At 56.3% G+C, this 14,012-nt stretch overlaps 5 protein-coding genes across 5 annotated transcripts; all 5 read right to left on the bottom strand.

The window, feature by feature from the left end:
* Positions 1-637: 637 nt before the first annotated feature.
* On the bottom strand, positions 638-1,612 carry LMJF_30_2840 (GTPase activator-like protein; the record flags this gene model as incomplete). Its single annotated transcript, XM_001684837.1, has 1 exon — positions 638-1,612. One exon carries the CDS (start codon positions 1,610-1,612, stop codon positions 638-640), a length of 975 nt encoding a protein of 324 aa, XP_001684889.1.
* Positions 1,613-2,572: 960 nt separating this feature from the next.
* LMJF_30_2845 (conserved hypothetical protein) lies at positions 2,573-2,887 on the bottom strand (the record flags this gene model as incomplete). The annotated part of the gene is made up of 1 exon (XM_001684838.1): positions 2,573-2,887. One exon carries the CDS (start codon positions 2,885-2,887, stop codon positions 2,573-2,575), a length of 315 nt encoding a protein of 104 aa, XP_001684890.1.
* Positions 2,888-3,449: 562 nt separating this feature from the next.
* Positions 3,450-3,797, bottom strand: LMJF_30_2850 (conserved hypothetical protein; the record flags this gene model as incomplete). Its single annotated transcript, XM_001684839.1, has 1 exon — positions 3,450-3,797. One exon carries the CDS (start codon positions 3,795-3,797, stop codon positions 3,450-3,452), a length of 348 nt encoding a protein of 115 aa, XP_001684891.1.
* Positions 3,798-9,812: 6,015 nt separating this feature from the next.
* LMJF_30_2860 (conserved hypothetical protein) lies at positions 9,813-10,880 on the bottom strand (the record flags this gene model as incomplete). The annotated part of the gene is made up of 1 exon (XM_001684840.1): positions 9,813-10,880. One exon carries the CDS (start codon positions 10,878-10,880, stop codon positions 9,813-9,815), a length of 1,068 nt encoding a protein of 355 aa, XP_001684892.1.
* Positions 10,881-11,774: 894 nt separating this feature from the next.
* Positions 11,775-13,226, bottom strand: LMJF_30_2870 (conserved hypothetical protein; the record flags this gene model as incomplete). Its single annotated transcript, XM_001684841.1, has 1 exon — positions 11,775-13,226. The coding sequence occupies one exon, from the start codon at positions 13,224-13,226 to the stop codon at positions 11,775-11,777; it is 1,452 nt and encodes a 483-aa protein (XP_001684893.1).
* Positions 13,227-14,012: the final 786 nt, after the last annotated feature.

Genomic DNA, 14,012 nt, shown 5'->3' on the forward strand with positions numbered 1-14,012 from the left:
TCGACCGCAGTGCGTTGGAAGTGCTTTCGTCACTGCTCGCGTTTGCCCCAAAGTGGTGTATAACAGGCGAAAATAGATCCAAAAGAGCCGAGCGCGTACAAACTGCAAGCGGTGCACAGCTACGAATAGTGAGTGCGCGTGCCACGCAAAGGCCGCCACAAACCTCCGGCAAGGAAAAAAGGGGGCAAGATGTTGGCTTGAGAAAAGGTCACTATTGCACATTCTTTCGCGAACGAGTGTCCGCTCTGTCGGAACATGACAGAGTTCGCCAGAATGCAGAGAGGGAAAACTGTATGTGTTTTTCCCCCTTTCGCAGCACTCCTTTTGAAGAGCTTTCAGGACAATGAGCCTCTTCTTCTTCCTCGGTAGCCACGTGCACAATCCAACTTCAGCACTGCTCTCGGTGTTTGCGAAGTTAGAATGCGTGAAGGTCGAAGCAGAGTGCTATCCAGGAGGAGTATCCCTTTCATAAAGCGAGAGCTCAGCACACGATACGAGCAACGAAAACAAGGAGGAATCACTTCACACCCGAAAGTTCGGGCTACAATGTCAGGATGCAAGCTCAGCAATCGCAAAGAAGGAAAACACAAAGGAAAACACATCATGAAAGCACGAAGTTTTTGCCGCAGCACGCAGCCTAAAAGATAGACGGTACCCAACTCTGCATCACTTGCACAAAATTCATCCCTCCCTCTAGTCCGCGGCTGCATCGCAGCGCCTGCACACCCTCCGGAGACAATGGTTTCAGTTCATGTAGCAGGTCGAAATCGAACTTCACAATCCACTTCAACGCTATGCGAAGAAAGAGGTTCACGTCCCCGGCCGGATACTCCTGAAGAAGCGGCAAAACGTCACTCATCGCTTCCCCGGACAAAATGGAGCTGCGCAGGTGGTGACACATTGCCGCCGCTACGAAGAAGGCGGCGTTTCTGATCTCGTCGCCGAACGACAAAAGAAAGTCCCACACGCGCAGGCCGTCTGCTATGTTGAACTCCTGCGTAAACAAGAGCATGATCCAACGAAGTGCATAATGCTCCGCATTAATGCCCAGATACTCGAGGTGTTGAAACAACGAGGGATCGAAAAAGCGCAAGACATTGTCAAACAGCCTCATAGTGCTGGTGAGCCCGCAAGCTGCGTCAAAGTCGAATGAGCGGCAGAAGTCGTCACCAAGGTACGAGAGAAGCGTTTGAAAACAAAAGAAGGTATCCGCCTCGACAGAGGCCGTAAGATTCGATGCCTTACCTTTGGCGAAGGCGTAAAGGAGGTGAGCAACGTACTCGTTCATTCCTTGAACATATTCGAGTGATTTGTTTGCCATTGCTGTGCTTATCAGTATTCTGCGCAACGCATGCTGCGAGGGAGTGAAATGTGCGACCTCTGCCGTACTGTCATCTCGGCTGCTTTCCAGTCGGCTCTCATCTGCAAGAAAAAAGTTCAAGGACGGCATGGTGCGAGGCACGTCAACGTCGATGAAGCGCGAGACAGCGTTCGGTTCAAACTTCGATGGATCGGGTCCAAGACCGCAGGCCTCTAAAACACCATTGTACTCCTGGAGTCGTTCGGCTTCAATGGCAACCCAGCGCTTTGTGGATGTCGGATAGAACCCCATTATAATTTTCCAACAATCAGGGCGCGCGCTTTCGTGCAAGCCGCGACGACAGCTTCTCGTGAGTGCTTGAAAATCGATCGTCTCCGCCCTCAGAATGTGATCGATGTTCAGATCCATGTTGACGGTGGAGACACTACCAGAGGTCTGGCGACCGCACAAACGTATAAGAAGCACAAGCACACAAGGAGTGTTCCTCCTTTTCTCACATGTCAGCAGAACTTGTGTTCCCGCCAACCAACTACTTCGTGTTTGTCGTTGGCACGTCACTAGACAGACGTTGATCGGTGACGCGTCCTTTGGAAGCCAAGAGGCGGATATGCATGGAGCAGCTGAGTGCTAATCTTTCGCACCTGTCGGTCCCTATCAATATGACACAGCTCATGCAACATCACTCTTGCAATATGCGGTGTGCGGCAATCGACGCCTCAAGGGCCAATCAAGAGAGTCAAGCGATGAAGCGAATGAGGAGCAGTCAAAAAAGTGCAGCATAGAATCCTTACCATCAGCGGTAGTGGAGCATGTCGGCTTTGAAATGAGGCATTTGCAGCCGTCATAACGAACACTAGAGGCCTCAAAGGAGTCGCACTCGAAAGCTCCGTGGCAACGCATTACTTTTAGGATACCGCAAAGACGACATCGCCCTTTTATTCTGCCTGCTTTCAGAAGTTCGAGAGAAACAGGGAACATGCATTCGCAAGATGAGAGAAAAAAAAGATACAAACAGCGCAATCACCGGGCACTACCCCATTTCCTAACATTGTGAAGGGACAACTTAAATGCGGAAAGAAGGCCAAGAAACAGCGAAAGCGCGCTGGATACCTTATTCGCTCCTTCAAACTTCATATCGGTGAAAGAGAGTCCTAATTGGTTATTCTGCGCAAACCACTCGCACCCTGCTGCTCGAACACAGTGCATCAGTTGTTGCTATTTTTGTTCCCGTATGCCTCTCTTGCATCTCGATTATGGAAACGGGTTCACAGCATCGAGGAAGGATATGACGGTTCGGGTGAAGCTCGTCTGCGTGTCGATGATAGGGTATACCAGAGCCATGCGACCATCTGGTAGGGCTACGTAGGCGCGGCGATCAATCCTGTCGTACGTCTTGGGGTCCTCGTCCGCGAGGCTTGAGCGATAGTACGACTGCTTGGAAACGATAGCACAGACTGCGATCATGAATACAATAGTGGGGGCGTGAAAGGCCAATGCGTGCACGCGGCTCGTGTAGGTGTGCGGGAGCAGCAGGCTCCACAGAGGGCGCTTAACGGTGGCGGGCATTCTTCAGGTGGAAGCGAAACCAAACTCACTGGTCTTGCGTTTGTTCTGCGAATTGTCATGCATCCAGAGAAAAGATCGAGGGAATAGAAGCGACGACAGTTGAGAAAGGAAACAGAGTGGGAGAATGGTTGCTGCGAGAAGCGGAATGCACTGCGTCGAACAAAAGGGAAAAAGAGCACCAAGCAAAACAGCGGCTGCCTCAGCAGAGCACGAATTGCCAATGAAGCGAAACTTCATAGCCCTAGTGTGCGTGCGCCCACGCGAAACAGGTGACCTAATAATGTTGCTCTTTCATAGATGAACATATGCGAAAGAAGGAACAGTATCAAGTGCTTTTTCAGACGAGGTGCGCTGTTGTGAGCGTACATCAATCAAGTAGAAAACAATAACACACCCTTGAGTGGGGGAAAAATACTTGTGCGAAGCTTGAATGTCAATTAAGCTTTTTTTCCATTGTCACTGAATTGTAGCATCCCGCTTTGAGTATCTTTTTTTTTTACATCGGTGGGGAGTTGGCCCTAATCAATGAAAAAGAAAGGTGCGCGATGATTGTACATGAAGCTCACGAGCGCGTAAAGAAGAGCTTTACGGTCTCACGATCATTTTCCTTGTTCGACACGTTGTTCGAGGCGCGAAGACACCAGCCCTCTTCCTCAAGGGAGTGGAGAATCACAAGGAAAACCAAAGACTTGTGGAGCTCGTCGCAGAAGTGTTGATTCAGATCCATACGCCAGTGATCAGGATTCGAGAGGAAGATGAACTTGGCTGGATCCTTGCTAGGATTCACAGCGGTCGACGTCGCAAGGGGGAGTTGAGCCTCCATCGCGCGCACAGTGTCTTCGCGGATGGTGGAGCCGAGCAGCGTGATAGTCGGCGGGTTGAAGGTGCAGGAGACGCAGAGGTTTGGCATGGTGAAAAGTGGCGGAGAAGGCTTTTAGCGGGTAATGGTGGCTCGACTTCGGGAAGGATAGTGCGAGATGAAATAGAAAGGCAGGGGGTAAGGGAAAGAGTGATTGAGAAACAGCAGTGCGCAAGTGCAGAACAAGAGACATCTGCCTCCGATAGTGTGATCTCTAGAGCGCATATCTAGACAGAAACGCTAGTGCTTTAGCGACGCTTCGCTGCAACACCTAGATAGGTTCTTTTTCAAAAGTGCCGAAGAATAGGCGCCCTACACCTTCGCTCCATCAAACGGCACTTCGAGGTTTGAAAATGAACTGCATGTCGCTGGTGCTGTTCGCATGGCAAACGCAGTGCCACCATAAAGCGAATTCTGATAACCAAACGATGTCATGTGAGAAGAAAAGGCGATATTGTGTTACCTTCAAATTCGCTTGCTGACACAACGCGGTTGTTCCGACGCATTGCATATATACATATACATATATATGTATATATACATACACACATATACATATATATATATATATATGAATTCATAAACCACATTAGACAACCGACACGATCACCTACAAGAAAACCAGAACACTGCAGAAATATACTAAAGGAATACAGCACAAGATACTGATATTTATTCATTGGTGTTGTTATTATAACTCCCTAACCTACTAAAGGTAAAAAAGGATAATCAAGTGGCACTCAACATAAACACACACACACACACAAAGCACTGCTTGGGTAAATGAGCTCAAAAAAAATCATGAGAGGTGAGTCGAAGTCCCTGCAAGACGTTTGATCCGTCGACATTGACGGAGGGTGCAGCCAATGACAAAGAGATAGGAGAGAGGAGAATTGTTATGATATGCGATGCATCGATTTCCGATGAGGCGGCCTCATAGACACAAGATTTCGCTCGCCACGCGACGAGCTAATATCCTGCTTCTCTTCCAAACGAATCTGTCTTTTTTGCCCATTCTTATTGAACACAGTTTGGATTGGTAACCCAACTATGTGATGTGAAGAAGAAAATGAAACGAGGAAAAGGCAACAGTGGATTAGCTGCGAGTTTACTTGCGGATCCAACGCGTTGCTTCCAATGCATCACGTATTGACAAAATGCGCGATTTCCTACGAGACCACGAGCAAGCCATCAATCTATCCCCACAGTTCTTTCCATCTGCCTCCTTGAAATATAGAGATTGAAACGCCTCTTTTCAACAATGACAGTACCGTGTCAACCTCCCCTCACGTCCAGAGTGTCGCCTGTCCAATCACCAATTTTCCTTGAATACGTGTCAGCTGGATTAAGGGCACCCGCGGATATAGAAGTGCACTACCTTGATTTCATGTTGATGCAAAGGGTCGTTGATGAATCTGAATAGAGCCGCCAAATACAAAGCGCGCCGAATACCTCCGAAACCTTTGTGCTTTAGCAATGCAGGCACAATAGGAAGTCGGTCGGTAACAATGGCTACCTGCGTCAGAGCTCCGAAATAACGAGCCGTAAAAGGTGCCGACACGCCGGAATCCGCATACAGAACTCTCGGCTCGATCTCTGTTGCTGGTGGGCGCATGTCTTACATCTTCTTTCAAGGCAGCAGAACCTCCGTCACCCCGGAAAGCGTCGGTGAGGCAAGCAACACCATCATCTTCCTCGCAGGTGGATTTTTTGCTGAGTCTGTAACCGTGCGCCATACTCTCTCTCTCGTGACTCCTCTCGTACTGCACTCAACAATGCTACGGCGACATACCCAAGAAACGGCAATGCATCGTTGTACTCCTTTCCATATAACACGTCTGCATGCACACAGTTATACCTCAGAAGATGTCGAGCGCCATAGAAGGAAAAATATTGTCATGGTGCGCGGCGCGGACATCATCAATGAAACTAAGAAAAGAAACGAGTGCCTGGTAAGGGAGTACTTTTCCATTGAAAGCTGCAGCTTCACTATGGGTCATACAGAACTGCGAGCAATCCTCTCCGACCCAAGTCCAGTCATAGTCCTCCCCAAGGAGAGTTCTACCTTTATTTCCAATGCGCAACAGCTCGGTATCATCTGCCTCTAGAGGCGGTTCTCGATTTGGGGTGCTGGGCAGATTAACCACGCGAATACGTAGTGGACCCTTGCCTACCGTGTCGAGAAGCTCGGCCTGCCTAGCTAGCGAGGATGCAATCACGATGCTGTCACGACATGGCATGATGCTGCGCAAAATATCGATATCAGTCCACACCCGTGTAACTGACTGACTCACCGCCACGCCCCATCTTCCCCCTGTTGGAGTTGCGCGCAGTCGGCAGTATTCACCACTCCTCCGGACAATGGACTTCGCTTTCCTATCCCCGGGTGAGAGGACTGCGTCATAACGCGCATCGAAATCCAACGCGCAAACGCCACCTGCGCTTGTTCGAGATATGCCCGCTTTCTGTCCGAGTCGGGCGGTTCAGGCTGGGGGGGGGGCAGCACTTGTCGATGCAAACAGCGTTCAGAGTTCAGCTCAGCAATGCATCTGTGTCCGCCCTCCTTTTCCTCGACCGCGAACGTATGCATGCCGTGTGCATCACGCCCGAGAGATTAATCGCGCATGACTTCCTCCTTGTGCGCTGGTTCCAGCTTGTCCATCTGCATGGCTCCAGTGAGATATGCGCCTGCCTTCCTGCAGTTTTCTGAAGGTACGTGAAGCTCGAAGAGCGGCCAAGGTCTATCGCAGCATGGGGCGCTAAGCGCAGTTGCAGGACTTTTCGGTGCTCTGATGCCGCGCTTCTATCCTCACGATTATCTCTTCAGCGCACAGCCTTGTCGGCTTTTTTTTTGGTGTGTGTGTGTGTGTGTGTAGGGGAGGGGGGACATTCCTTTACTCGCGGCGGCACCGATGGAGCTGTCCCTCCATTTCCACGAAAGAGGCGCAGCAAGTCCGCCTCACTGATCGCGAGGTCCTGCGGGTCCGAGACACCTGCTTGTGGCTCCTCTCTTCCCGTGGAGGACCGCGGCAACGACATCCCGCGTGGCCAGGTCCTTCATCGAAAGATGGCGGCCAATACCCCAGGCACTGGCGCAGCGTTGCGTAGGACCTGTCCTGCACCTCAGCTGGCCCATTGAAAGTGCGCTGTTTGCCATGCACCTTGCTGCACCTTTTCTCGCTGAGGCAAGTCCGCACCGCTGCCCCGACGCCTGCATCGCTTCGCGCAAAAGCCCGTCTGCATGCCAGAGGCATGAAAGCGCGTTCGCCACCCCCACGGGTCGTCCTTGATCCCCGAAGAAGCCCGCCGTGCTTTTCCTTTGGTGCTGTCGAGATCTTGGGTGGCCATGTGGTGTGTGCCTTTCCGTTGCGCGCTAAAGGGGCTGTGGGGGCAGAACCATCCGCTGCTCCTCGCAACGTCACGCTCCCAGCCCTTGGTGCCGTTGTTTCTTTCGGGTGCGCCGCGGGGCACCCCCGGATGGAGGGCCGCCGCCCCGCCGGCCTACGACCCCCTTGGCGACGGCGGTGAAAGCCGCAAGCTTGGCACGGGGGAGGGGGTGGCTGGTGCGTGCGGTTGGGCTGCGGGTGGGGATCGGGCCCCGCCGCGTGGAGACCCGCTGCGCCCGTTCGATTCTTTCAGGGGGGGGGGAGGTGATTCGCCGCCGCTTTTTTTGCACTTTGGGGTCTAACCGGCGCGGCGCGCCCTTTGCGATCATGCGCAGGCCCGCTGCCGCTTTCTTGGCCGTCCGTGCTGCTGTGCGGTGGCATGTGCTTTGCCCACCCCCTAGAAGGGGTCGCCCCTCGGGCCTGGGGAATTGGCGAATGCCGGGGTGCCCCGCGCAGAGGGAGGCAGGGGCCGCTGGCCCCGCTTGCTAAGCATGGCGGGTCTGAGGCTGGGACTCCCCGGCGTAAGCCCACGCGCGGGCCACGGAGATTCCCCGAAAAAGCACCCCAGCCCCGCCACGTCTTGGGCGGGAGCCCCACCTCGGCCAGCCGGTTGGAAACGGCATCCCGACTCATCCTTCCAGTCTTTTCGCTTGGCAATGCGCATCGGCGCCGCGGCCGCCGGCAGATGGCACCGGCTCCGATATGTCGCCTTCTTTTCATATTTGGCGGTCATGCCCGCCAGCAAACGGCGCGTGTTTCTCACCACGCCGGCCCGCCACCCTTTTGCGCTGCGCCCCCCCCCCCTCGTCGTTTCCACCACGGCGTTGGCCAGTGCGGCTGCGCGCTGCCCATGGGGCGTGCTCGCAGGCATCCGCGACGCCGGCGACCCAGCCATAAACGCCCGTGGTTCTCTCGGGGTGGTCTTTGGATCCAGCGATTCAATCCATAAAAGCAGCCGGCACAGAGTTTCTTCAGCGTGGGCAAGTTGCATTCTTGCCTTCCCCGCGCCTGTGCGCGCTAGGGCCCTTTGTGGTGATAATCTCGGGCGAGGAGAAACTAAAAATGTGGCTCATATTGTTGTGCGCGTGCCTCAATGATGCCAAGTTCTTCGAACTCAGGCTCAGCCGATCCCCGCCCTCGGGTGGGCAGTGATCCAGGCATCCAATGACGGCGTGGGAATGTGGGGAAAAAACCGCGCCCATGCAGCGACCTCTCGCTGCCATTTGCGCCGCTGAGGCATACGACGGCAGCATCGGCGGCGCACCGCGAGGCACCAACGAGGTTCTGAGGCGTGCGTGCCCGCAAGGCCGCGCCGAGCTCGACGTCGGGGGTCTGGCCTTACCTGAAGTCACCGCTGGCGAGCCCCGGCCGCCACTCTGCGCGGCTTTTTCGCCGCATCGAGGGGGCGCAGGCGGCGCGGATGACGCGGGCAAGCCTTGATCAGCCAGCCCCCGTCCCCTGTCGTGCGACCGCTCCGCCAAACCCGACTGCTGGAGCAGGGACAGGCGCGCACGTATGCTGCAGGATGATGTGGCTGCGCGATCGAGCCAAAACCCTGCATTCATGTGCCCGAGGCAAAACAGTCCTCGCTGCATCGGCCCATTGTGCGACCAAGACGCATCGAGCTTCTTCGAGTCACCCCCACAGCGAAACCATACCCCCGGGCTCTGCAACTCATGAGGCATCTGGCCGTTGTAGGCCGACATGTCCACAATGCCCTTGTGTGGGATAGAGGGCGACCGGAAGGCTGATGATGTGAGGTCCGAAAGAGTCTGGGGTGAGGTAGGTGGCTAGAAGAGTCTGGAGCAGCATGATGCCGTCCACGCGCAAATCCTCTCTCCCCGTAGACGATCGACGCAAGAGGCACCCGAACGCTTTAGGCGGACCAACTTGCTTTTCTTCGGTCTCGACAGAGTCGCTTGGTCAAGTTGCCATACTACCCAATGCCTCGCGAGCAACTTGTCATTTGGCAGTGCTGTGTACACCTTCAGTTTCGTCTCGAAGACGGACGTCGTGGACATCTTGAAGGGGGCGTGGGGCCTGTGTCGACCTGAAAGGCAAGGAAAGAGGCTCCGAGAGTGAGGTGAGCGAAACGCTCTGTGTGGCAGCCAAAGGGCGACGAAAGGTGGGAGAGTGTGGGGAAGCAGAGGTGATAACATGCCGTGCGTTGCCCTCCTACGGAAGTAACCTCACTACCGCGAGATCTCGCTCCCCACACGTTTGGTCGGCGGCGGCTTAGCGCTGCAAAGGGGTGGGCGGAGAAAGCGAAGAGAGGCAACACCAAATCCGTGGGGAGGAAGGGAAAGTCGAGGACAGGTGAAAGGCGGAAAGGCAGGCAGGGCCGTGGCATGCTGTCCTGCAGTGCGGTACTAGAGAGCACGTGCCGATAGACGTTCCCGACCGAGATGCGGACGCCGAAAGGGCAAGAGAACCAAGAGAGAGGAGGGAAGTGCCTTCTTTCCACGCTGTGAGCGACCCGGCCTCCGAGGGGTGTCGTGTGTGTGCTTCCCTTCTGTGATCACGAAAAAAAAAACCGCGTCTAGTGCACCGCGGTAAGTGTGCGCCGACTTGATCACGGACCTACAACGGCTCAGTGGAACAAGGCGATAGGTGAAACACGTTGGTGGTACCTTGCGCATCGGATTTTTTTTGTCTGCTTCATTTCCGTCCCACCACATCGTCACACATCGGCTGCTGCCACCACTTCGTTGGTGACGGCGTCCCGCACAAGCAGCTCCATCTCCTCGGCGGCCTCGTCGTATCTTACCCCGACTACCTCATACCTTGCCAGGGCGGCGCCGGCGTCGTTGCCAGCTTTCCCCGGCCGCGACCATGAGGCGCCTGGCTTTACCCCGAAGAGGCCTTGCGTGAGCCACACAGAGTTGTCGTAACGATCGTCACCGATGATGTTCATGTACCGCCGCGGATCTTCTTTGATTGTCAGAGAGCTGCCCGGAACGGGTCCGTTGTAGTCGAGTGCCACGGTCCCCAACGGCAACACAGGGCTGCCGAGCAGAACGGGAGCGAGGCAAGCGGCTGGTGCGCCAGATGGGTGCCACATGAGCGCAGGCGTCTTCAAGGACGTCAGGCGGTCCACGACGCCGACGCTAACGGCGACGCCATAGCGGCTCAGCACCTTCGTCCCGTGCCGCATGTTTGCCCCGAAGACATCGGCTACCTCGGCGGTGATGTCGAGGTAGCGCTTCGTGGCGTGCGCGCTGCCGCAGTGGTAGGGGAAGTCAAGCTGCAAAGCGTCAGGGTGCAGCCACGAGCCACACTCTAGCACGCGAGCTATACCCGCCAAGGAGAAGTGCCGACGGCGGGCGAGTCTGTAGAAGGCGTCCAGGACACCACGCGGTGATGCGGAGGGCGTGGGCGAGTTGTTTGAAGCAGTAAGCAGGTCCCTGGTGACTGCCTCTATCAGGCAAACGGAGCCAAGGGACGACGGGGTGTCTCCCGCTGCAGGTGGAAGTGGCGGACGCAGGCGAGGGCGGCCGCGCACCAGTTCCTCCTCCGACACGACAAACCCGCCAGGAAGTCCAGTGGTGTGGACGACAAGCTTGCTCTTCACGTCCGCTTCGCTATCGCCGTCGTCGCAGGAGCCAATGATGGTCAGTGGTACCGTCAGGTCTGCGCCGACCTGCAACGCACAGAGCAGCCCCTCCTCCGTGATGGGAAGGGGCTGGCAAAGGATGTCTTGCAGCTGCGACCGCAGCGGCGACAGCAGTGCGCGTGACACAGAAATCATGCGTGTGGCTAGAGCTGCGGCACTCGCGCCGCTACCGCCGCCGCGGCCGCGCGTCAGGAGCGGGAACGCCGTGTGGGGCGCACTCATCGCGCTCTCTCTCCACTGGAGCGCTATGAGAGGAGAGGCGGGGGAGGGACCAGGAATGGAACCGCGCCGAATACCGCCACCGTTGCCACGCTTCGAGTGGCTCAGCGTGTATCGCGTCTACCGCGCGTGAAACGGCAGATGGAGGTTGGCGGCACAACGTCCCTAACAGACCGATAGAGAGAGCAGGCGGTACGGAGGCGATACAGAGTGGACCGAAGAGGAAGAAAGGTGCATCTCTCGAGTACTGACGAAGGACCCCAGCGCCCCAGCGCCGGCAGGTCGACTTGCTAGCCGTGGTACTTGCAAATCCGCGATCTCGCTCACACACAGAGAGAGAGAGAGAGGGCAAGGGCAAGGGCAGGACAATGGAGCTGACGGTTCGCCATCGCCGGCCCTCTTGCTTCTTGACGCTTCACATGACCTCACACATGTGATACTTGCAGAGTCAAAAGAGGGCATGGCTCGTCTCTCTCTCTCTTGTAAAAACTGCGAAGCGTGCGAGTGTGAAGCTGTCCGAGAACAGAAGAGGTACAGAGAGTAATCAAGCCACAGCTATGGACCCCCCGCGTTTACTCACGATGCTAAGAAAAAATGGGGGAAGGGGGCAAAGAACAAGAGAAACGGTCGAATAATGGCAAACATGCAAGGCCGCGGCCAGCGGTGGTTATGCGCAGCAGTATGCGACTACTACTGCAGGGAAACAGAGAAGCACAAGAAGGAAGAAAATACCACAGCGGGGAGCACTTTAGGAGAGGAAGCGGATGCGAGGGCAAGGGAGGAGAGGCGGCTTCGGCACCCCTAGCTTCCTCAGTTGTCCATCGACCACGGCAGCTTTGCCTCGAACGACTCCTCGCCACTGCCGTCAGCCTTGTTGTTGTCGGGGTCAAGAGCACTGTCGCTGGCGGATAGCCTCAGCTCAACGGGGCTGCTGCCACCAGTATCCGAGGGTTTTGGCAGGGCTGACGTGGTGGCTTCCGCGGTACCTGCCTCCGTGGATGAGTCTTTACATTGGGCAGGTGAGTCCTGCTTCGCAGACGGCGGTGCCGCCGCTGTGGGGGATGACACTACCCCCTTGGGGCTTCCAGAACCACTGGGTGGGCGGTCAGCATATGCTTCGAGAACTGCCTTGACGTAGTCGTTGCACTTGACCAGCGCGTGGAACAGTGTGCCGGAGTGTGAGTCCAGCAGGGTGCCCTCACTGTGCTCCGCGGGGGCAGCGCAGATGTCCGCGATGAGCCGTGACAGCTTCACCTTGTGGTACTGGCAGCTGTCGAACACCGAGGCGCCGAGGGCCGTCGACGCCTCCTTCCGCTGTATGAGACTGCTTAGCAGCTTCACGTTCCCGCCCGCCAGCTCCATCTCCTTCCTGACCCGCTCTTCGGTTTCCCGCAGCCACACGAACTTTTCCTGGATGACCTCGTACTGCATGCGGATATTGTGCCAGTACTTTGTGCTGTCCTTCAGATGAATTACCTCTTCTTCGCAGTCTTCATCCTCATCGTCATTTTGGGGGGCATCGCCGCCTCCATGTTGCGCGCTTCCAACCGCTTCAGACTTGGGCGCTGCGGGTTTCCTTGCCGCCGCGACAATATCGCGCAACGGCTGCGGCAGGCGTGACAGGGTCTGCATCAATGTCAAGAGCTGCCCCGCGTTGGTGCACTGCCGGTATAAGTCGATGCGCCATCCAATGTTCAACCAGTAGTCGTCGTCCGAGGTGAAGCGCGGCACAATGTAGGACCGCACCCGATACACGTCGTAATGCTCTTGAATGTACTTCACCAGGTCTGCGGCAGGGGTGTACGGGTCACCGGTCCGTTCGAGCAATTTCACAGCCAGAGCCGCTGACGCTTCGGTGCTGTTAGCCGTTGGTGTGGGCGCTGACAAGTCGTTTTTTCCAGGCGATGGCGGGGCGTCGAGGAGGTGCGCGACGGTCGTCTTCATCTCCTCCCACAGCGAGGCATCGACGCGCAAGGTAGCTGGGGTTAGGGCACAAGTATTGGGGTCACGCAAAGCAGCCTCCACGCACCACACCCACTCCTCCTCGCTGCCTGCCCACGTGGCAGGCGGCGTCATGATGTCCGGCACGCTCAGCGTCTTTTCTTGCGGTGCTGCGGCCGCGGCGGCCGAGTTGGGGTTCACCGACACGCTCTCCAAAGCGTCCAGCACGCCTGTTTGTCGGACTGCGTCGATGCCTTTGCTAGAGACGCTCTTGACAGCGTCGGCCGCGGACTCCACCCAGTTGTTTAACAAGGAGAACATCCGCCTGTCTCATGGGGCTTGGTGCATGTGGTGGTATAACGCCGAAAAAGGCTAATGCGCACCGCGCACACGCCCGTTCGCAAGCCCGGCAAACCAACAAAGAGACGTAAAAGGGGTAAGGGAGCGAGAGACGGATAATGGGAGGAGAGAGGTGGGGGAGGTGGAGGTGGAGGTGACGGTGGTGGTGGTATGTGTGTGTGTGGGGGGGGGGGGGGTGTGCAACGCTTGTCCCCACACGAACGGCCAACCTTTCAACGCCGACGACTTGACGATTCAGTGTTGTCGCGGCAGCCATCATTGCTAGGGTGCTGGTGAAGGTATAGGGAGGGGTGTGGGATGCGCGCATACGCCATGTGGTGCGTGAAGAGTCCTGCACAGAGGTGACAAGGAAAGACGGCAGGTAGCAACAGCGGCATACAAGAACAACATAAGAGTACAACAAACAGCGCACGTGAAGAGAGATCAACACCGTCACCATGGCTTGTAAAGCTCGAAGACGTGCGAGCGAAGGATCTGGGCAAGCGCATTCTTGTAATAGCATGGCCCCACTGCGAGCGCGAGGACGTGCACCCACGCCAAACCGCTGCCCTTCCCTTCTTACGTCTACGGCGGTTTCGACTCCACTCGGCTCCACGGTGCTGCTGCGCCACGCAGTCCAGTAAATCCCTCCGCACTCTCACGCGAGGAGGCAACCCTGTGCATTTGGCGCGGGAGGTGGGCACGCCAAATAGCGGTGCACAACAAGGAAGCCGGGGGTGAAGCCGGCGGCGTCATGGAGTCCATAGG

The sequence above is a fragment of the Leishmania major genome, chromosome 30 (assembly GCF_000002725.2).
Source record: "Leishmania major strain Friedlin complete genome, chromosome 30".
In the NCBI taxonomy this organism is placed as follows: domain Eukaryota; phylum Euglenozoa; class Kinetoplastea; order Trypanosomatida; family Trypanosomatidae; genus Leishmania; species Leishmania major.